Source organism: Aptenodytes forsteri, unplaced genomic scaffold (genome assembly GCF_000699145.1).
Source record: "Aptenodytes forsteri isolate BGI_AS27 unplaced genomic scaffold, ASM69914v1 Scaffold273, whole genome shotgun sequence".
NCBI lineage: Eukaryota > Metazoa > Chordata > Aves > Sphenisciformes > Spheniscidae > Aptenodytes > Aptenodytes forsteri.
Genome location: NW_008795041.1, coordinates 303,880 through 326,013, shown reverse-complemented (window position 1 = coordinate 326,013; position 22,134 = coordinate 303,880). Strand labels below are relative to the sequence as shown.

Genomic DNA, 22,134 nt, shown 5'->3' with positions numbered 1-22,134 from the left:
TCTTCATTTGAAGTAGAAGTAAGTTCCTAAACATTGGCTTCGAGTGAAAATTCTTTGTTATTCATCCTATGTAATTTTTATAAAAGTATTTTGGAAATTATCCCCATTTTGTCCACCACTATTCTTTTGTAGGGGATGTGTGTATTCCTTTAGTAGTTGATTGTAGAACATCTAAAATATTTAAAAATATATATTTTTTAAGAGGTATCTCAATAAAAAGGCCAGAGGACCTATCAACAAATCACACTTGTTTGTTTCCATCACTATTTTAGTAATGATCAAAAATCTAAGAGCTATGTGAATGTTTTTTTCTTAGGCTCTTGCAGTTTGGCCTCAGGTAGTATTTACTAGTCCTCCCACATGAAGAACAGTAGATATGCTACCAATTAACCTTATTTCCTTTGCTGTTTGTTGTGGTTTAACTTGGCAGGCAGCTAAACACCACACAGCCATTTGCTCACTTCCCCCCCCCACCCCCGCAGTGGGATGGGGGAGGGACTTGGAAAAAAAAAAAAGTAAAATTCGTGGGTTGAGACAAAGACAGTTTAATAGGACAGAAAAGGAAGGGAAAATGATGATAATAATACTAACAACGATAAAAGAACATACAAAATAAGTGATGCACAATGCAATTGCTCACCACCTGCCGACCGATGCCCAGCCACTTCCCGAGCAGCAGTCAGCCCCCCCAGCCAACTCCCCCCAGTTTATGTACCGAGCATGACGTCACATGGTATGGAATATTCCTTTGGCCAGTTTGGGCCAGCTGTCCTGGCTGTGCCCCCTCCCAGCTTCTCGCTGGCAGGGCATGAGAAGCTGAAAAGTCCTTGACTAGTGTAAGCACTGCTCAGCAACAATTAAAACATTGGTGTGTTATCAACATTGTTCTCATCCTAAATCCAAGACACAGCACTACACCAGCTACTGGGAGGAAAATTAACTCTATCCCAGCCAAAACCAGGACACTATTTCAAGCCCTCACCTTATCCTATATCCAGAAGGGCGCTTAAATTGTTAATGTCAGCTGACTTGCGCTAGATGCTTAAGGTTGCTATATAGATTCAAGCTTTTAGTTTTAGAATGAGCATCTTTGGAAATGAAAATTTGGTGAATTTCCTGCATCTGCCATGAAAATTTTCTTCTTGCAGATGAAATGTGCTAATTGGAAACTGTAGGTTTGAAGGTATGCGTAATAGTGGAGAGATGGTATTAGGTTGTCCTCGAGATACGACAAAATAAAGGAATGTTAGCATTAGCAGTGACAAAAGCAAATCCCTGATACTTAAGCGTGGAGTGGGTGGGAGTATAAGGGGTTTTGTCTGGTTTAGGAAACAGCCTTTGTAAGCACCTGTTTCTTACTAGCCTCTTGAGAAACTTACCATGATTAATGCAATTAATTCAGTCTTCACTTAATGTTAGCTCTTAAATATAGACTACTGAAATAGACTGCCTTCCTAAGTCAGCAGTGACATTTGCCTCGGCTATACCTGTATTCCTCTCAATGTGAAACAGGAATCTTTATTATGATGGAGATCTGACTGCCTTGATTGCCATCTGTTCTTCATGTATAACTTCTGGCTCGGTTTCAGGTAGTCAGCTTGGTTGGTCAGTTTAAGACTACAGTTCTTAAGACATGTGTGTTCTTGATTTTAGGCACAGATAATGATCTGTAATTACATTTTAGAAGATAGGTATGGGGAGCTATGAGAGTTACCATGAATGAAAAAGGGTTATGTTGTTAGTTCATTATTTAAGGATTAGGAAATAGCTACGATCTTTGTGGATTTGGAATCCCTCCCAACTCATAGAAGATACAGTAAGTTGTGGTAGTGTTTTGGTAGCTGACACTTTTGTAAAATGCATTTCAGACCTCAGTCCCTGAAGGATGTTGGATATGTAGCAGGAAAGACGCTATAATGCAGTTAGATTGTTTGATCTTTTGGTTTAAGTATGAAGTGTATGCCTTGTCCATTTATATTGAAGGTATTGACTCTGATACATTGATCAAAAATAAAGTGAGCTTGTTTATGGCATTGGTTCTAGACAGTATTTAAGAACCTGGAATGAAACTATTTCTGGTTTTATGTGATAGGTAAATTCTATACATAAGCAGAATAAATAAGTCCAATTCGGGAATGTGCATTTGACATAATTACTTTCTTTTTGAGGTATTGCATGTTTTCTTAATTGTGCTGTTCAAAATGTAGGTGCTTTTTAAGTAGTACGTGAGGAAATGCAAGCGTGTGGAAATAGCTTTTTGTAAGATACTTTGAGTGTGAGAGGTAGGTTTTTTCCCCCCAGTCTTAGGAATAAGAAGTTGAATTGCTTGTTCTTAAAGAGTGGCATAGTTTGTCACAAAACATATTACGCAAAAACAAGGTAAAGCATACTGGGCCTAAGTGAAGCGGTCAGTTGATTTTGTGTTCATTTTCCCACATCAATTGAACAGGTGGTTATTTTTTGAATGAAGTAGGCCTTGTATACATGCTTGACTACAGTCGTGCTCTGTAACATTGTATATATAATATGCTTCACTTTGGAAGAATTTGTTTGCACCTTGTCTTAGGAAAATTAGTTTATTTGTTGTTCAGTTATGATATGGGTTATTCTTGTGGTTATAAGCTACACTGCTTCTTAAATTCAGCGTTCGCAGGATGGAGGGAAAGGAGATGCTAAAGTTACGAAGTGTTTGATTGTGTGGAACTGCAAGCGTGGTATTTCCAAATGTGTCAGTTAAAGTTCCAAGCCTTGTCATGCTATCGTCTGTTCTTTGTGTATGTCTTGTGTTAATTACTTCACTTTTCGTACCACTCTGTTCAAGTAAAAAATGACTTAAAATCTTCATAGAACTGTATTTCTGACTTCATATATACATATGTTTATGGCTATCTTGCTTGTCATTGACAGTACTATAGACTATTGAGTTTATAAAATCACTGATAAAACCTGCCAACAGTTTTTTAAGAAGTAATCTCATAGCTTCATAAATACCTAGTATAAATTCAGCTGGACTTTAGATGGAATGAACTGTAAGAATACACGTGATCAGGAATCATAGGACCATTGCTTCTCTTTGGAACAAACCTCTAAAGACAACTAGTTGCAAATTTAATAGTAGCAGACAGGTCTGTAAACCTTGATATCAAAGGTGTTTCCATATTTTTAATAGATGTTTATGGACTCTCCTCGTACTGTGGAGTAGGCTTTTCTGCAAATGCCTACCAAATCATATTCTTCTGTTGAAAGCAATAGGAATTGGTCCAGAAAATCAATAGTAGAACCTGCATCTCTCTTTTTCTCCCAAGTAGGAATGGGGGGGGAGGGGAAGTTAACCTTTTCAGATTTAAATGTTGTCTTGAAAAAGCAGCATTGAGTATCCAGGAAGTTATTGTATCATACTTCACCCCCTTCCCATTCTCAGGCTGCTTTTTTTTCTGGTAACTTAAATATTTTACTGATCTGTATGTGAGTCTCTTGATTCTTTTTGGAAAAAATGCAGTTCGGTATCTCGACATTCTTTGTGAAGTTTCTTGCTTTTCTGGATGTGTCATGATGCTTAGGACTTATCATAGATTTGCAGGCTGTGATTTCTAAATGCTTTAGAAATCCAGTTGTCTTTCCAGAAACGTGTTGTCAAATCTTAATCTGTCCTTGGTTTTATGAATTGTAAATGATAGAAAGCAGTCGGCTTTTCACCTGAGCAGCTTTTGTTCAGACCTTTAAAATACCGTTTTAGTAAATCTGTCTCCATAATATTCTCCTTTTTTCCTGACTTTTTTGTTTAGTGTGTATGCATGTGAGATGTGAGTGATCTTATTAAAGAAATCAAAATGCTGATTGGAAGTTCTTAAGACTGAACAAGTTGTGAGGAAGGAGTCTTCCATATAAGTATTAAGTATGCATTCAGTCAGCTGTGCAAATTGAAACATTAGGAAGTTTCAATTATAAGTAAGACAAATTAGTATAAGTGAAATCCTTGCTGTCTGATAACTATTCAGTACCCTCTCTGTGAATTCCAATAGTGATCAACAACATCCACTTCACAAAACTACCTATGAAGTTGATCATTCATTGATACAAGCAATTCTTGTAGAACTGTTGGGGCTGTATTAATGGTACACCAAGCTCCTCATAGGTTATAATTCTATTAAGGGTGTATTTCTTATCTGTACACTGAACTGACGGATTTTTCTCCAGCGATAGTCTTCTGTTGCTGTCTGTAGAAGCACTGCATCAGGGTGATACGATGAAAATTTTAGCACTGCTGCATATGCCATAGCTGTTTTCAGGAGCTTAGTTGTGTGCTTTTGGTCAATAAACATAATAAATTCAATGAAGAATTGCAGAAGACTGCTTGACAGTAAGGAGTATCTTATCTTCAAAATTAGATGCTCTTTCTGAATGAGCGCATTAATCTGCATTTTAATAGAACACGTTCCCTGAATCTGGCACAATGCTGAAAAGAGCAATGTTAATGTTTGAACCTTGAGATAGTGAGGAGAAAATTCCATTTTTACTCTGTCTGAGAATTGTCTGAGATGATATGTCATGTTGCAGTGCTACTACCCTTTCCTAAAATTCTCGCTACCTGTGAAGGTGGTTTTAGAGTGCCACAGAATAGTAGGTGAAAAGAATATGAATGCCCCCAGGAGGCATCCCATTGTGCTCAGTTCTTAGATTCTCATTTCTTTGTGGTCTTATCTGTGTGTTGTACAGATGTCAGGCACGTTGCTGGTATGTGTTTTGGGGCTTTTATTTACTATTTTTAAGGGAGAAGCTATGTTTTTTGTTGCCAAGCTGTCTAGCAACAGTAGTAGTTCTGGTTATGGATATCAAAATGCATTAAAAGTGTATATATTTTAAACCTTATGCTGAAACTTTTATTTTAAAAAGGCAACAAAAAAGTCTGAGAAGACCTATTGTTAACAATTCTTTGAGAAATCTAAGTGTGTTTCATTAACAGAGGAATTAAAGCGAAAATGTTCAACTTCTTGCACCAGACATTACTGCATGAAAATGACTGGCTTATCACATACAGCTCAGCAAGTAACAATGATGACTTAATAGTAAATACGATTACATAGCTCTTGAATTAAATTGTTTAAATTACTTCGGGGATGGTAGGCAGATAAGTTGAATGAAACTCTTATTTCCCTTCATGGAACAAATCTTACTTTGATATCAATGTTAGTGATAATACTGTGTGAAACTTAGTCACTGAATTAAATATATGTAAATTTGGTAGCATCCTATTGTATTACGCTCTCAATCTTATAATAATGAACAACTGATCTTAAGTTCTCTTTTAAAAGAAAAAATCCTTGAATTAATATTCCTTCAAGCACAGGTGAATCTTTCTAAACAACTCTCTAGAACTTATCTTTTAAGGTACTAATATCCTTTATCTTGTTAAGAAATGAAAAGTAAACTTAAGAGGTTTTTTAATGCATCTACTTGGAGTCTTTGAACAGATGTTTTTTACTGATGCATTTCTGTTGTTTGCTTTCTTAACAGTGGACTTTTAGTAGGACCTAATAAAATTGTATTAACTTAAAGAATAACAATAGCTGAAACATATTTGAGTGAAATAACTGAATTTACTTTTGTATGTAGTTTAGAATATTTTCTAACTTTTGTTTTGAATGGAAATAAGCTGTAAAATAATTGGGTGGGTGTTGGGTTTTTTGTTTTGGTTTTTTTTTAAATAAGTAGTTGGTATTACATTTTCACTGCTGCTTGATTTTGTGTTTGTAGAGCCAGAATGAAGACTGGGGAGGTTTGTCTGAGGATATCTTATGATTAAGAGCAATCTAAGGCATTAGCCCTTTTGACCCCCATCTAAATGATTGGTAACTACCAAGTTTACCATTTTGGTGGCATGGATTAAATGGGTGCTATGCAAAGACTGCTGCACGTGTAATTAAGTCCTTGCAAAGGGTAAACAGAAAATGGGTGATGGGCTTAACTTTCTGCAACACTTGCATGATGGTCTTTGAAGAGTGCTTTGAGTGTTCCCTTTTATTTTTCTTTTTTGTACTAACCGCATCAACTTGAAGTGTCTGACTTCTACTAGCTTTCTTTGGTGTTGATAATTAAGTGGGATAATGCAAGTTAGAGAAATGGATACCAAAACTAATAACTAAACAGATGTTTGGCTTTGTTTACTTACAATCAACCCATGTAAACGTGTATTTACTGGAAAATGAGCTGTTTACATCTGCTGTGCAAAGAAAATGGGCCCTAAAAAGGCTGGGTGCTGCTGCAATTGACTGTCTATCAGGTGCCGGATGCTGCATGACAGAACAAAGCTTATTTGCATATATAGTGCATTGCAACATATTTTTGTCCAAAGCGTAAGTGGAATACATTGTGGCAGTCCTACTAATAAAGGTAAGATTTTATTTTACATAAGGCAAGTTTAAAACACACATGAAAATGAATTGCTGGAGAAAACTTAATTAGTCAGCTGCTTATTTGATGTCATGATAAACAAGTAGTTCAGTAAACAAATTGGCTTTTGTAATGTGGAACTGCAGTAATAGATCTAATTTCATATGCAGCTTTATAAATATCAGGATTTAGTTTCCAAACAAAAGAAAATTATTATAACAGGCAAAAATATTTTGTAACATGTTCAAAACCAAATTCACTGTTGGTGTTTGGGTTTTTTTACCATTTAAAAGTTACCTAATATATGATACAGCTGTTGATCTGTGTTGGGGAGTGGAGAGTAGCTAATAACCTGCTTGTGTATTAGACCTGTAGAATTAGGGCAGCCAACAAGTCATTTGTTCAAAATAGAATCTCTTACATGAGTTTGGACATATTCTAAAACAACGATAAGAAAACCTAAATGCTCAAGCTTGGTTTTTTCCACAGTTTTTTCCCCATGTTTATTGCTTTTTCTCTCCTCTTCATGATAACAAGTTCATGTACAAAGAGTGTGATTCTCATGGTGAGGTTAGTATTAATACTGCGACTGTAAGTTTCCTTGTGATTAAAACTTCAAAAAGTATTTATATTGTTTGGGACCTATGCTAAGCATAGAGTTTTTTCTTAGGAGTCGTAATATTTTTTCTTGTCTTAGATGGCTACAAAGACCAGTTCTGGAACATGCAAGCTCAGGCTCAGAAAATTCTGTGTGACTTCAGTTTACTTGTCTACAGTATGTCCCTGATGAATTCTATGTATGGGGCTGAGTTTTAGTTGAAAAAAATGTGCTTTGTCCCCATTAATTTAAACACAGTGGCATTATCAGCTGCCCAGGGGATGCTTCTTTCTGGCCTGTACTGTTCCCTGGAAGGAGTGAAGGAATAGTCATTATGTACAGAGCTTAATTTACACATTTGTCATGACTCCACAGAATATGGGGAAACGGGGATGGCATCTGCTGGGGTGAGTGGAGAGGGACAGATAGGTGGTTGCATGTAATAAGAGATGGGGATGGTTTGCCTGCAGGAAGGAACTGCAGCTTGAATATAGGAATGAAGATCATCTGTGGTAAAGAAAGATCTCCTGAGGTAAAGAAGGTTGTCTTTGGGCAAGGGGAGGAGTTTGACTTACATAGCTTCTGTGCTTGCATTAACCTGGTATTTAACGAATAGTTATACAGCTTCAAAGTACTTAATCTGTGTTACTCTATCAAACATAGACAAGCCCTGAATGAGTAGAATTTCGGTTTTTGAGGGCTGTTTCAGGGAGATTTGCTTGTAAACTAGGGTGTTGAGTTCTACATGTGCTGTATGGCAAGGGTAATAAGCCACATGTTCAGAAGTAGCCTATTCCATACAGAATTTGGTTACATTTAAGGTAAGCCTTGTATAATGTTGAAAAACCTAAGTGGATGCAATTAGACAGGGTGAAATCTTTTTATTGTACACTCAAGTTCTACTGAATAGAACTTAAGCGTTCTATCAAGAGCAGTTTACAGGTGGTAAAGTCATGGTCTTGAGTCAGGGTGCAGTTTCCTCATCACCTAAAACCATGCTGACAGTGACTATTGTTGAGAAGGCCAGATCCATTCCTGCTGCCACCTTTGTGGTGGCACTTGTGTTGATCCACTTGCCCTGTGATTATGTGGCTCCTAGCTTGTTAGCTAAAATTTGAGAATATGCAGGGGAGAATGAGGGAAGTGCCAGGAAGAGGAAAGCAGTAGCATTGAAAAGGGAAGAAAAAGGCAGCTGCTTTTGGTGGCAGCCAGGACTTTTGCTAAAGCTAATAGCGTAACTTAAATTATTTTTTATTTTTAACAATTCCCAGTGTATCTAAGCGTTTTAAAAAGCCAGTGTTGCCCACGTATCTTGGCTTGACTCCTGTCTGCTTTGAAGTCAGCTACCATAGTTAGGTAAGTTCTAATTTACCTGTCTTATGCTGTACCCCTGCTGATGGCCTGAGTCATAGGAGTGTGGCAAGGAGCTTCAGCAGCAGTATTGACTTACGCAGTTTTCAGTTGTCCTTTCCCTCCCTCTTTCCTTTGTGCCAGAGAAACTATTTATATGACCATTCTAGAACTGGATTTCAGATCCATTTGAACTGATCCAATTTAAATTGCTCGTTTCTAAAAACATATAGTCAGCAGCTTTTCTTTTCCCTGTTTACAACTTGGCCCTGCAAACATTTGTCCAAACAACTATAAGGTGGCAAAGTGCTGCAGGAACAGGAGGGAAGGGGAATGCTTAAATGCCATTGCCATGGAAGCTGAATGATATTGGACGTGACATGGCTTGTTACAGCAGTATATTCTGGTCGTCCCTTCAAAGATACAGCCCTGCAGCTTAAGAAATGGTTCCTTAAGCAGAGGGGGAGTAAGTAATGCAAACCTGTAGCTGCAGTGCTGGAAGAAAATGGAAGAAAATATTAATGAATCCTTATGTGCGTAGCTTGGCAAACTGCCGAACATACAGATACATAGGATTATCTGATAGAGAACTCAGTGATTTGTAATAATTTTGGCTCTAGCTTCACAATACAAAATATTCAGCAGTAGTATTCGCTTAAAGCATTTGTGTTTTTGTGGTGGGGAAGTGGAGCCTCCAGTGGATGCTTAGAACCATCCTTACCCTTAAAGATTAGACTGTCAATTCTTCATAGCTCACTGTGTAGCAACTGATTGGCAGGTATAAAGCACTGCCTCCTGGAGCGATTATCACCTCTGATCCAGCAGATCAGAACAGCAACTAAGAAGCAGAAAGCACCCACTATTATCCAGTTACAGTACATGAAGTTTCCACTGATATTTTTCTTCTGCTTTTGAGAGGGAGGCAGGCCACTGCTGATCTTATGTCATATCCTCCTGCTCTGGTCTGTTGAGGTGATGTTGTAGAGCCGAAGTGCGTGCACATGCTCGGATGTTTTGCTGAGCAACACTTGCATGACGACTGTTGCTGTTTCAGACTCTAGTTGAGTATTGTGTTGACTAATTTGCACCAATCTTGAAGATTTCTTTTTTTGTCCTCTCTGTATAGGAAGCTGCAGATAAGATCTTGGAGTTGGCATTGATGTAGGATTGTTCTTTGTTTTTGAACAGCATCATAGTTAATATTTGTCTTTGAACATGTTCAAGACCTTGTGGGTGTTTCTAGGTTCTCTGAGAAAATATTTTGCTCTCCTTTGAAAGTAAAGTAGAATTTTCACAATAAGCATGTAATTGGAGTTTCTGAATAGTTAGCTAACCACAGATTGGGAAACAGATACTCTACTATTTTGAAATCCCTGAAAAGGCAAGTGAACAGCAGCAATTTCCTAAAACAACCTTTCATTAGAAATATTTCCTAATAAAGATTCAGAAGTAGAGTGTAAAAGTAATTGCTTCTGAAGCATTGCTAAAGAAGTGCTTGTTAAATGTTAATCTCTTCCTACTGTAAGAACTTCATGTTTCTAAACAGAAACCCTCATCCCTTCTCTCTCTTTTCCCCATAGCCTGCTTCTGTAGAATTGTTCCCAAACTGCTGTGCACTCCATGGTCCCGCATCTTGTCTGTTGTTCTAGCTTGGGGTTTGTTTAGATGCTGGGGGAAAAAAAGCCAAGCTTTTATCAAAAAGTAGCAGTTGTAATTTTTGCCTGCAGTTTAACATGGCATGCCTTCATAGGCTTTGTACTGGTTTTGATGGGAAAGAAGTTAAAGCAAAAACCTAAGCGAACTTTCCCTGAAAAAGAAGGCGTGCCAAGTATTCATGAAGTCTGTGTCACTGCTTTGTGGTGATGTCAGTAAAATGGCAGCACTGCAAAACACTGAACTTGAGTCTGTTTGGTGTAGGCATAAATAATTTCTTGTCTCTCTCTTGCTTGAGGAAATTGACTGTTTTCTTGTCCACTACAGACATAAAATAGCTTATATTACGGCAAGAAAATAATTTCAAAGTAGATGTTAGGCACATTTTCCAGTGGTGATGATAATGAAGCATTTAAGCAAGATTGCCTGGAGGGCACTGAAAAGTTTCCATCACTGGATACCTTTAACAGATTAAACATCTCCCAGGAATGTTACAGGTATGCTGTTTGGGGGACTGGATTAAATGAAGTCCCTTCTAATTTTAGTTTGATTATGATTTTTAATTAGTTTGGGTCATGACAAAGTTGGCTGACAAAAATGTCATTTGGGTTGGGCTAGCTAAATAGTTCTGTTGACTCAAATCAACTCTACTATTTTTCTAATTTAAAAATCTCTAATGACTCAGGCTGACAAATTCAGAGAGTATTATTAGCTTTTTAAAATGAGTTGTAAACACAGATGTCAGTTTTTGAAAAAGATGGATTCTAGTAACTTTAAAACATTGTGGAATTGCAATGTACAGCTTGTATTGTAGAGCTATTACTGCTTTGGCAAAACTAGGATCCAAGGCCTATGTGTTAAAGTCAGATAAACAATTTACATCCAAATTTTTAAATAAGTGATGATTTTTCAGGGGTATTTCATGTTAGTTCGCCATTGTATTGTGCTGTAAGGATACCATTGCCTCTTCCCTAGTTGCTAGATCAACTCATTTATAAACTCATTAGATCCAGATGGCTAGCTATCTTAAGGACATGCTTTACAGGCTCAGATGTTGTCTGAGGTCTGCAGAGTCCCACAGAAGGAAGGCAAGGTAGTCTAGATACTGATTGTAGAAGTTGGCATCTGTCCTTTCCCCCAAATTGTCTTTTCTGGTATTCAGGCCAGCAGGCTAACTGCTCTGGAGACAGTGTGGCAGGGAACACAGTAAAAGATTTAACACATCATAGTTGGAGCTTGTGAGATACCGTAGTTCTGTGATGGCAACTAATTTGTCAAAACTTTATTTTCCTTTCTCTTGTTGGTCAGGCTGCCCACAGTGCCAGACCCTCTGTGCGTGATGGTCTTGGACGTCCTCAGTGGGGTACAGAGTTCTCGGTGAAACTGCAGTGTTTTCCATCTCACAATATTGCTGTGTTATCACTTCATATCTCAGTTACTGTTGTCTTCCATTTAATCTTTTAGATGCACCTCTACAATGTCAGTTTATTGCTAGTCTAGTTGCAGGTGGTGTTTACATGTTCTGTAAGCTAAATAGCCGCCAAGAGTGAAAGAACCATTTTCTTCCTATTGTTATCTGACAATTTATCTTGCTTTATCAGTAGATAATAACTTTCTGTCAAGATGAGCCACTAATACCATAACAGTAATTTGAGTCAATCATCTGATTTTGTGTACCAGGATTTTCACATCAAAGACAGTTAATTCCTCAAGTTATAAACCATTGAAAATATGAACAGGGTGGGGAATACTCTGGGTGTGTGGGGGAGAGTAGAAGTTTGGAAGGTGCTGAAACGTAACAAGTGGATAAACACGAGTGCTTCCATGTCCTTATTTGTTGATACCAGTTGTGTAAAAGGGAACATGGTCAGCGCTTCCAGGCCAAAGAGTGTGCTAAAGAATGTGTGCAGCCTGGGGTAATCTTTGAACACAACAACAGTGAATGGTAATCAACCTCAGAAGAGTGCTAGAAAATGAGCTGCTCTCATTCTTCTTTCTGTCCAGAGAGCCATTGTAAAATTAAGGAGAAATCTGTTATGAGATTTGACAGGCATTTCAGTGAAGACACCACCTTTGATGGCTCCAGGTTTCCAAGGGTGGTGAAACACTGGAAGACTTGAGGTTTTTTTTCAAGGAGGAGGAGAATCACAGTCACATGTGTGCATATATGTTCCAGGTAAAAACTGAAAATATGAAATCGTAAAAATTGGGCATTTGAGATTGTTACACTATGCCTGTTTTTCAGTTGTCTTCATGAATCTGTATCATGCCAGCAGTGTTAAGTAAAGCAGAAGGTTTCCATAAGTACCTCTCTGGGAATTTTTTGTCTGTGGAGGCTCCAGCAGTTCTAGAGTTAATATTTTCTTTTTAGTCAAAGCTTCTACTCCTTGGGGCTAGCACTGTGTACCACCATCATGCGATTCCTTTTCCAGTTAGGAATATGCCTCAGCGTTTTGTTTTTAATGTAGGCTGACGCTTGACTTAAGCAGTAAGAGAGGTTTTAAGAGTTAAAATTTACATTTGTAATTTTCTATTATCTACCAAATTCTTTTGAGTTCTACCAAAAATCACAGCAGACTTCATATAACTTACTTGCAACTGTCACTGAGCTATAGGTGCTGCTATTTTCAGAACTACTGGATTTTGTAGTTGGCTTGTTCAGAATAATTTTAACTACTATGGAATAATGTTCTGATTACTAAAACTGAAAAGCAGTATAAATCCTGTAAAGCTTCTAGGATATTTTTGTTGTGCTTTTTTGTAATTGGAGATTAGAATTTAAAAATACACAAGCTAGAACGTGTGAATAAACTGAGATGGCACAGAGGAAATGGTTAGGTTTAGAAATCATGGGAACTTTCTCAGTTCTGTTGTAAGACTTCTATAATTTTGGGGGGTGGGATACTAAAATAGATTGAAGATTTTAATTGGCACATCATGAAAGATGGTAACTGATATGCAGAGAGTTGTTTTGTGCCTTTTGTTTTTCCTCTCGGAAGATGTGTAATGGGCGTATGTGGGGCTGATACTCCTAAATTGCTATTACACCACTAAAAATGTCCTCATCTGTCTTCAGGGCACTGATTTTAATACGGAAAATTGAGTATTGCTTGCTTTCTAACTCATCTTTCAACAAATCGTATACTAATGTTCATGCTAATAATATAAGAGAGTATTAAGTTCAGCGGCATAATTCAAAAGCAAAGAAAACTTTGCCTGTTGTGAGAGGTGTCTCAGATAGCTACCATTTTTTAAATAGGCACTCTTTGATAGATAATTTTTGTTGCAAGTAATGCCACTGCTGTACTACCCTGGCACGGTGCTGCTCACAACCGTGTTCTAGAGGCCTGTTACCAATGTGTGTTTATCAGAGCAGGTATGGTAGGTGATGTCAAAAGTTCACTTAGCCCAGTGTCTTGTCTCTGACAGTAGCCGATAGCTGATGTCTACCGAAGAGGCTAGGATGGAGCAAATCTATAGGGTGGTCCATCTCTGGAACAGTATCTCAGCCTCAAACAATTTTTGGCTGAGAAGAAACTCTGAGCTTTGATAATAGAATAATTGTGTGTGACGTTGTCCTGTATGTCCTGTTGGACCCAGCATGCAAGTACGGGGGTTGTCTCTGACAGTAGCCGATAGCTGATGTCTACCGAAGAGGCTAGGATGGAGCAAATCTATAGGGTGGTCCATCTCTGGAACAGTATCTCAGCCTCAAACAATTTTTGGCTGAGAAGAAACTCTGAGCTTTGATAATAGAATAATTGTGTGTGACGTTGTCCTGTATGTCCTGTTGGACCCAGCATGCAAGTACGGGGGGGTGTGTGTGTGTGTAAAATGATGGTTCCCCCCCCCCCCCCCCCCCCCCCCCGAGGTCTAGAGTAGTCAAAAATACAATACTGTATTTCTGTATCAAATGTCCTTTTCATGTCAGAGATACAATAGTGAGGTAATCTTTTTGTTTTCTTGCATATCTGTCTGCCTTCCTGTTATGTATAAGAATATGTACATTTCTTTTGTAGCCACGTCATGAATACTTTAATGTCCCAGTGTACTAAATGGCTTCATTCATCATGCATGCAGAATTTCAGAGGAGATAGACCTGTGACTTACTCATGGCAGAACATTATCATCAGCTTGGTGAATCCAGTCATCTTGAATCTAATAGAATACCACAACCATTCTCTGCTGTTGTACTTTCCTCTTCCCCCTCTGTTTTACAGTGTTGTCTCTTCACATGTCTCATTTCAACAAAACTTGTGCTTGTTGGCATATGGTTTAACTTTTTATTGTGTGTAAGCTTGAAGTCTTATTCTTAAAAGTTCTGTAGAATTTTCTGAGCTAAACATCTATATACCGCAACACCTATACTGTAACGTTACTTGACCTGTGTTTATCTTTCAAATAAGTTGTGGTGGTATTTAAACATACACTTAAAACCTGTAGATGAAGTTCATATTTACAGAGAAACTAGTGAAGGAGTAGTAGTATGCGAAATGTGTATACACACAAGTATTAAATGATGTTACACACAATTCTACACAGACCTTGCATCTTAAAGATGCACATACCAGTATACTTTTCTGAGACTGGCACAATAGTGTGACTTACCTTAACAAGAGGAGGAAGGCAGAATTGATTAGGGCGAAGAGAACGACTTACGTAAATCTGAAGTTACAACACTTGTATTTAAATGTTCAAAACACTCTAGTGAGTAGTTGAACAGTTGCTGCTACCGAAGGAGAGAACAAGTTCATGCTTTACAAATGGTTAGGGTTGGAAAGACTTTTTTTTTTAAGTCCATTAACAGCATAGTTGAAGTATGTCTCCTTCAGTTGGCATTGCCAGTTTTAAGTGCATCAGAGAACTGCCACGAGGATGAATATGATAAGTACCCTTCAATTAAGAAGTGTGGGCAGAGTGAGAGGACATGTATTACATCTTCTGTTTGCCTAGCAGAAGAGAATAATTTGTAACCTAAAACCAGTGCTGTTTTTGAAAATTGTTTAAATGCAATTAGCGAGGAGGTAGTTACAGAGGTTAACGACAAACAGCTAGTTCCATGTACTATATGTGGTAATGCACTACTTTCAAATGTTAAACTGACGTAAAAATGGGAGATTTAGGGGATTAGACAAAAGATTTGGATTGAACTTGCAGCATTCTGAAATCTTAGAAAACAAGATCATAGGAGTGGTTTTCCATTTCCAAGTTTGCCTTTTTTCTGTAAGACATTAACAATGTGTTTGAACGTCTGGTTAATGCTGCTTTAGCCTGCATTATTTCATGCCTGTTGGCTTAAAATGCTGTGCATTGAGCTGTAATGAGATGCTGTTTTTCTTGTTATCTGTATACAGCTGCTTGCTTCTAAATGACTAAGTAATGAATTAGCTTTCCTGGCATGTTTGAAATAAAGTATTGCATGCATTTTTGTCTCATGTGAATGACTTTTTTTCCTCATCTGTGTTCTGATGTACTTCAAATTTGCATTGTTTGCCTTGGGTGATTCTGAGCTGCAGGTAGTGTATAATACTGCAGAACATTTTCCATAACAATTGGATAAAATGTTTGACACTTCCTAAAACAAATAATGTGAACAAAATGTAATATAATTCATTCTATTTGTTTCTTAAAAGTCATAATCGATGAAATTATTCCTCTAGCAAAACACATTAGCCTTTAGGTGTTCCTTTTGAGCTTATATTGTTGTTATGCACATAAGAAGGCATGTCTGTCTCAAGGTTACTGCTGTAGTATTAAAAAATTAAAATCTTACTGAGTTTGAGTGGTGAGGTATCTGTGGACAAGTAGCCAGTGTCCTTGAAATACGTTGCTTTCAATTCATTGTTAGCCAATGACCTTGATTTACTTGAAGAAATTTAATCTTTAAGTATATGCCTGGTGAAAATTACCTACAACTTTGAATTGGCAGTGGAGATGACAATACTAAACTGCTCTGAAGATAGTAGCAGCAGTGCACTGTATTTCTTCATAGCTATTGAGCAATTTTCTTTTCAGGTAATTTAGTAAATACCCTGTTTCACCACTGAGTAACTGTAAGTGTCCTGTGCTGTCTGATCAATTTAAAACTGTGAAAAGTTGTTTATTACAAATATTTTCAAGACCCTGAAATGCTTGAGAAGTTATATTCTGTTAGAATACTCTGAGTTCTGTTGCTGTAGTTAAGAATGTAGGATTTTCTTGAGTAAAATGCTTTAAGTGGGTGGACAGGGGAGACACATGTCCTCTAAAATGAATGCAACAAAGTAATCTGGGAATGTAATACGACAGGTTATATTAAAAATGCTACATAGCCTTTTCTTCAATCTGTGTCTCCTTTTGGGGGATTTGTGTTAAAACACACACATAAATCTAATCCTGCCATCCTGTCTGGCTTTATCAAGGTCACTGCAGTTTGAAGAATATTTAAGTATTGCATTGGTGAGAAAAAACCCACTACATCTGTAATACACAGAGTATCTTGTTTCGGGTTTTAACTTGCCTTTTTCTTGCAATTTCTTATTTACTGCTGGATTTTGGAAGCCATCTCAAAGTGCTCAGAGGTGGCCTGTTCCAAGCACTGACTTATTTCAAATGAAGTTGCCTTTAAAACATCGTAGCTTGTTCCTTCAGTACTAAATCATCTTACAAATGAACTGAATGAGGATTGTAAACTTGATCATTTTGTGCTACATAGTCAAGGTTGATAAAGACAATGTTCTGCTGTTACTTGCAAGATTTAAGGCGTTTAATTATGTATTTTACTGACAAGCTTTTTTAATAAATATTTAGAAAGCAGTTGAAAAATAATTTGTTTGCTGCCTTAACTATTTTCTGCTTTTTTTTTTTCTGCTTCATGACATGTCTTGTTTTAGGATGCTAAAGTAAGTTTATTCATACTCTGGATACTAGACCAGTTTGTTTCCATAAGGACACAGTATCCCTTTTTATTTACTGTGATATTATACCAGTTTGTTTCCATAAGGACACAGTATGCCTTTTTATTTACTGTGATATTATTAATAATTATGGAAAAGGACAGCCTAATGTTTCTAATTAAACTACTGTTTCTTTTCAGATGCTATAGGAATAATGAATACAAAACTGATGATAACCCTTTCGAATTTTGTATTCAACAAATTGCTCTGAATATAAACAAAGCTTTTTAAGATGAGAATTAACCTGAAACTTTATGCCTGGTGTGGAATAATACAATTCCAATCCTGGCAATTCCTCCGCTTCTGTGGGGGTCGATTTATCGACACCAGGTGTACCAAGGTACCTTGACCTGGTTTGAACTAAGGTTTTTTACACCGGTCCTACACACATGAACTAAGCGTGGGACCAGTGTAAAAAAATCTAGGCTCTTTATTAAAGAGCTGAAGGGATACTGTATCTTAGTTGCATCAGTCATTTCATTCACCCGTTTACTCAGTCTTCCCTAACAGATTTTTGAGACCCATGAAACAATTCACCACAAAAATCACTGACTCCATTGCAAGATGCCTCCCCATCCCTCCCCAGTTCATATCTCTGTTACTGGGTTGTGATTTGTTCCCTGCTGGTACATCCGAATTGCTTTATTTTTATTGCGCTTAAGGGCAATAAAATCTGCCAGCTATTCCTGTGAACCGTGACAATCTAATTAACAGCTCTTTGAGAAGTGCAGCTAATACCATGTTTACAAACTGCAGTACTCTTATATTTTCATGTCTTCTAGCTTTTCTTTTTTAATTAAGCATCTTTCGTATTAACTCATGTCTGGTACTGTTCAGTGGAAGCACAGGGTCCATTTACCACTGTCTCACATTTTCCCTCCGTAGGAAGCAGAGACCCCACGTAGTGTACTTGAAGAAATTGGATTGACATAAGTCTTCACTTCAGCTGATGACATCTCAGTGTTTCATACTGTAAATGTTCACTGCCTTCATTGTAATGTTTAGCTAATGGTGTAAGATGCTGTTTGTCAGTATTACTGTTTTGCTAAGCTGCTTCATTCAGGCCTACAAGAAAAATATTCCTTTGAAAAGGGAACCAGGAACTGAAGTCCAAAAATCATAAATGAAAGGGAATTAGATTTAAATTGACTCAGTGTCTCCCTTCACTGCATTTAGGGGAAGATTGCATTTGACTTCAATAAGTGTACTGTTTTTTATAAGCAAACTTGACTTCAGGAAATAAATGTATCATTATGACATAGCATATCTAAATGAAAAGAAACTACATGGACAACTCCAAATATGAAATGTTACGGTGTAGAAATTGTGTTTATGCAACCAAAGACTTTTGTTCATCGACATTTTAGTCACCACTTGTGATAATTCTGCTTATTTCAGTTGATGCATAAAGATTGGAAATACCTGTTTACTCCTGAATTTGTCATTATACCAAAGAATCCTGTTAGGATCTGCATATCAAACTGGTAAAAACTGTTAAGGCGATACTGCTTTTTGCAAGAAAACTGCAAACTGATCGACTCACTAGAAATGAAGGTGTATTTAAGTGTAGCTACCTTGAGCAAAACTGTGCGAGTTACTATACTAAAAAGGGAATGCATGTAGCAAAAAAAAAAAAAAAAAAAAAATTCCAAATAAGGAAACTCTTTTTAGATCTGATATTAGCTTGCTCTGAACATAAACACAAGAAAGGAGATAGGCTTCCTGGCTGTACAGAGAGGTGCATAATGAAAATTGGATACTTTTGAAGATGGGAAAGAAGGAGCTTTACGGAAGGGACTTCTCATTATTTTCTTTCAAACTCTTCAAATTAATTTGTATTTATTGGTGGTTTATAGTTATGCTTTAATGGGTGTATAGGTACCTTTAAAAAAAAAAAAACCACCGCACTAAGTGTCAATGTCATTTTAACTGCTTTTCTTGACTTGCACCTTTTAAGGTGTGGCACATCCTTTACGAAACACCTGTGTGATGTACAGTTGAACCAACTACTTTGCAGCGAGAGCTTTTAAATATTAGATTTGTATAGTAGATTCACTGCAAATCACATGAAGTGATACCAAGTAATATTTTGACACTTCTAGCAGACTTTCAGTAATTATAAACTACACCTGTTTCACTTGAGGAGATTCAATTCATGTATGCTTTTGAGTTTTGAGGAGGTAGTGCCACACTTTGGAGTAGCCAAGTTCTGCGGTGCGTCGGCACGGTCCCTGAGGCGGCGGGGCTGTTCCCCTCTCCTCCCTCCCCATAACTTGGCTCTAGGAGTCGGTGTTTTGGCTTGTTCACTTGAGTGAGTAAGTAGTGCTGCGTTTTCACAGAACTTGGCTTTGGCGTTGTTGCTGGAAGCAGTCGCACACTGCTAGCGCAAGCATTTACACGGCCATCTGGAGAGCTAGGCTGTGGGCTTGATGCGATCTATGTTAAATTTCACCCACCAGGAAGGGCTCGGCGTGGCCCCTTGCAAGTCCCCCCATCCAGACCCCAGTATAAATGCTCGTGGCAGCAGAAGGGCTGGCTGGGGCAGGCGTGGGTCTGCAGGCTTCCGTGGCAGTGCCAGGCTGGAGCCTGTGAACTCGGTGTTAGAACTTGTCTGCTTGGGCCCTTTCTGGGATTTAACCCCACCCGACTGCCGGAGACCGTTTGTAACCTAGGGCACGCAAAAGCCGTGGTGTGCGTTTCCCCAGCGCGGAACGTGCAGGGATAGATGAGGTTCAAGTGGTAGCAGAATGACCCCGTGCGTGAGATTGTAGTGGTAGAATTACCTTAAGGCAAACCCGAAGCGATTTTCTATGTGTTAAACATGTTTTTAAAGTTTACACTGTCACTTGTATGTGCTCGGCTGGATTAAGCTTTGTTGTGATTGTGACAAATAAACTGTTTGACCTCTGTCTGTCACGTTGGTTTAGTTGTAATAAATGTCCATTTTTACACCATTGCTTTGTGTTTATATGTAATTAATTCTGGTTTCTGCGGAGGAAAGAAGAGGCTACTCAGTGCTAGCTTAAAAAAAAAGGGAAATTTTATTACAGTGCTTAACCTGTTCTTGAGCGCTTTATTAAAAAATGTGAGTATACCGTGTCCAAGATTAGTTATTTACATCCATTTAAATTGTACAGAAAGCAATAAATTAGCAAGTTTTGGGAAGGCTTACCACATTAAACATGAGATTTATTAAAGCGTATGTTAAATTGATGCGGTAGTGCCACTTCATTTGAAAATTAAAACAAACCACATGTTGATTGAGAGAGGGTTCTGGATAATACAAACTCCATATTCAGTTCCTTAAATGGAATTACCAGCAAGTTAATGCAACATTCACGATCCTAGTCTCAACCAAAAATTTCTCAGATTAATCTGTTCTTCAGCTTTCTAAAAGAACTGAGCTGGTTGATGTTATCAGCAAAAGTATGGGGAAAACTTACCATCTTAGGGCATTTCTTCAATATGAAATGAAATTTCGTTTCTTAGATTTCCTACCTTACGGGGAAGAGGCGAGGGGGGGAGCTAAAGAATCAATTAGAATTTCTGGATTGTTTAGGCAGGTGATTGTTGGCTCGAGCGTCTTCTTCACTGAATCTTAGTCTTTAACTTGGAGAGGCCTTCCTAAACGTCTGCTGTGCCTTTGGAGTTAATGCCGTGATGGCCGTCGCCCTGTGGCTGCCTTTAAGTTACCCTGTGCCATGGGTTATGCTTGTACGGCTTGCTTTGTAATCAGTCTCGTAGCTCACTGAAGTGTAACTTGTCGATGTTGTATCTTTTTTTTTTAAATCAGAGATAGATACTGAATTCAGCTGATATGTCAGTGCTGAATAGAAGGATATGTGCAATAATAGGGGTTTATTTTAATTACAACGCACTTACAGTGAAAGCAAAATCAGCCCTGCTCTTTAGGTGATGTAAGAAAGTAAATTAAGCTTTTAAATTATTAACTAGCATCGACTTCCATGTTTTCTAAGAAGTGCTGATCCAGGACAGGAAGCAATAGCATCTTTAAGCAGGCTCTTGCATTTCTTTTGAAAAAATGTTATTTAGCGCACAGGAATGTCACTGGTAAACCTCAGGGCCATTTCTGATACGCTGAATGTGGTAATGCAAAACTGAATCTGAGAAAGACGCGCTTTCGTCAAAGGACATAAAGCTGGGAAGTTACTTAGGGTAAGTCCGCCCTATAAGCAAGGGACGGGCCAGAGAGGAAAGGCCTTTTCATGTGTGCTCGTTCCCCCCTCCGTAACAAACGAAAGCCTTGCATTCAGCACGTGGACCCGTGCTACCCCTTCTCGCCTCCCCCCCCACCCCACCCGGTGATGGTGGGTGGCTGCTCCGGACAGGCAGAAAGGGCAATCGCGTGGAAGCAGCCGCCAGCCAGAACTGGAGGGCATGCTGCTGCGAGGGGGGCAAGCCCGCTTCCCAGCTGCCCAAGTGCTGCTGGGCAGTAACGCTTAACTGCCTGTGCTTACAGGAGTTCCCACCACGCTGTCACTATTCCCCCCTTCTGCCACTGGAAAAATGCGACCTTGCTGCCCGGCTCGGCTGCATTCTTCCTCCCGCAGGAGAAGGGTAGGAGCAGCACCTGCTCCCCATCCCGACTGAAATGAGCTGCCCAGCAGGCCCTGGCGGGGGGACCCACTGCTGCCCAAACCAACTTCTTGCAGCTCTGTGTAAATGCCCGCTTTCATAATCGCTCTAAAGCACCTCGCAGAATCCACAACTGAAAAAAAAAGAATTTTGAAAGCCACTGCTTTTAAGCAGTCATTGAAAACGAAACAAAACTTGGCCAGTATTAATTCACTTTATAAAGCCCTTTTCTGCAGAATACGCAGAATAACACGCAGTGAGAACAAGCTATTCCTTGCAAATTTAAATCCTTTCTGTGTTCTTCTGGGGCTTCTCCCCTTTGGAAAAAAAAGAATTGAGCTTAACATTTAAGAACTTCTAGTCTCTTTGTCTCTTCAGAATAAATAGCTCACTCGGCTAATAAGGAAACACAAAACCATGCATATAACGCTACTTAAGATTATGAAGTAGGGAAACAATACTGAAATATATGAACTCTGAAGTTAGAAAACTGGTTGAATTCATGCTAACAAATGCAAACTAAATGTCGGATCTACAGCACTCAATTTCTGTGCAATAAACAGTCTGCATGTGGAAGTGAATGATAATCACAGCTACCAGTCACACTGCACA

At 38.4% G+C, this 22,134-nt stretch overlaps 1 protein-coding gene across 5 annotated transcripts in view; it reads left to right on the top strand.

The window, feature by feature from the left end:
• AP1S2 (adaptor related protein complex 1 sigma 2 subunit) overlaps nucleotides 1-21,667 on the top strand; it is a 33,991-nt gene extending 12,324 nt beyond the window's left edge. The window contains exons 4-6 of one of the 5 annotated variants that reach the window (XR_657443.2): nucleotides 5,755-5,849; nucleotides 16,864-16,872; nucleotides 17,812-17,859. Coding sequence is in view for 2 of the 5 variants with exons in the window: in XM_009276870.2 (XP_009275145.1) it covers nucleotides 16,864-16,872; nucleotides 17,812-17,859 (57 nt within the window). In the remaining 3 variants the exon portion in view is untranslated. Of the gene's footprint in view, nucleotides 1-5,754; nucleotides 5,850-16,863; nucleotides 16,873-17,436; nucleotides 17,458-17,811 lie in introns of those variants that run through there. The other 4 variants (XR_657442.2, XR_002086154.1, XM_009276870.2 and 1 more) reach the window with 4 other exon arrangements.
• The last annotated feature ends 467 nt before the right edge of the window (nucleotides 21,668-22,134 follow it).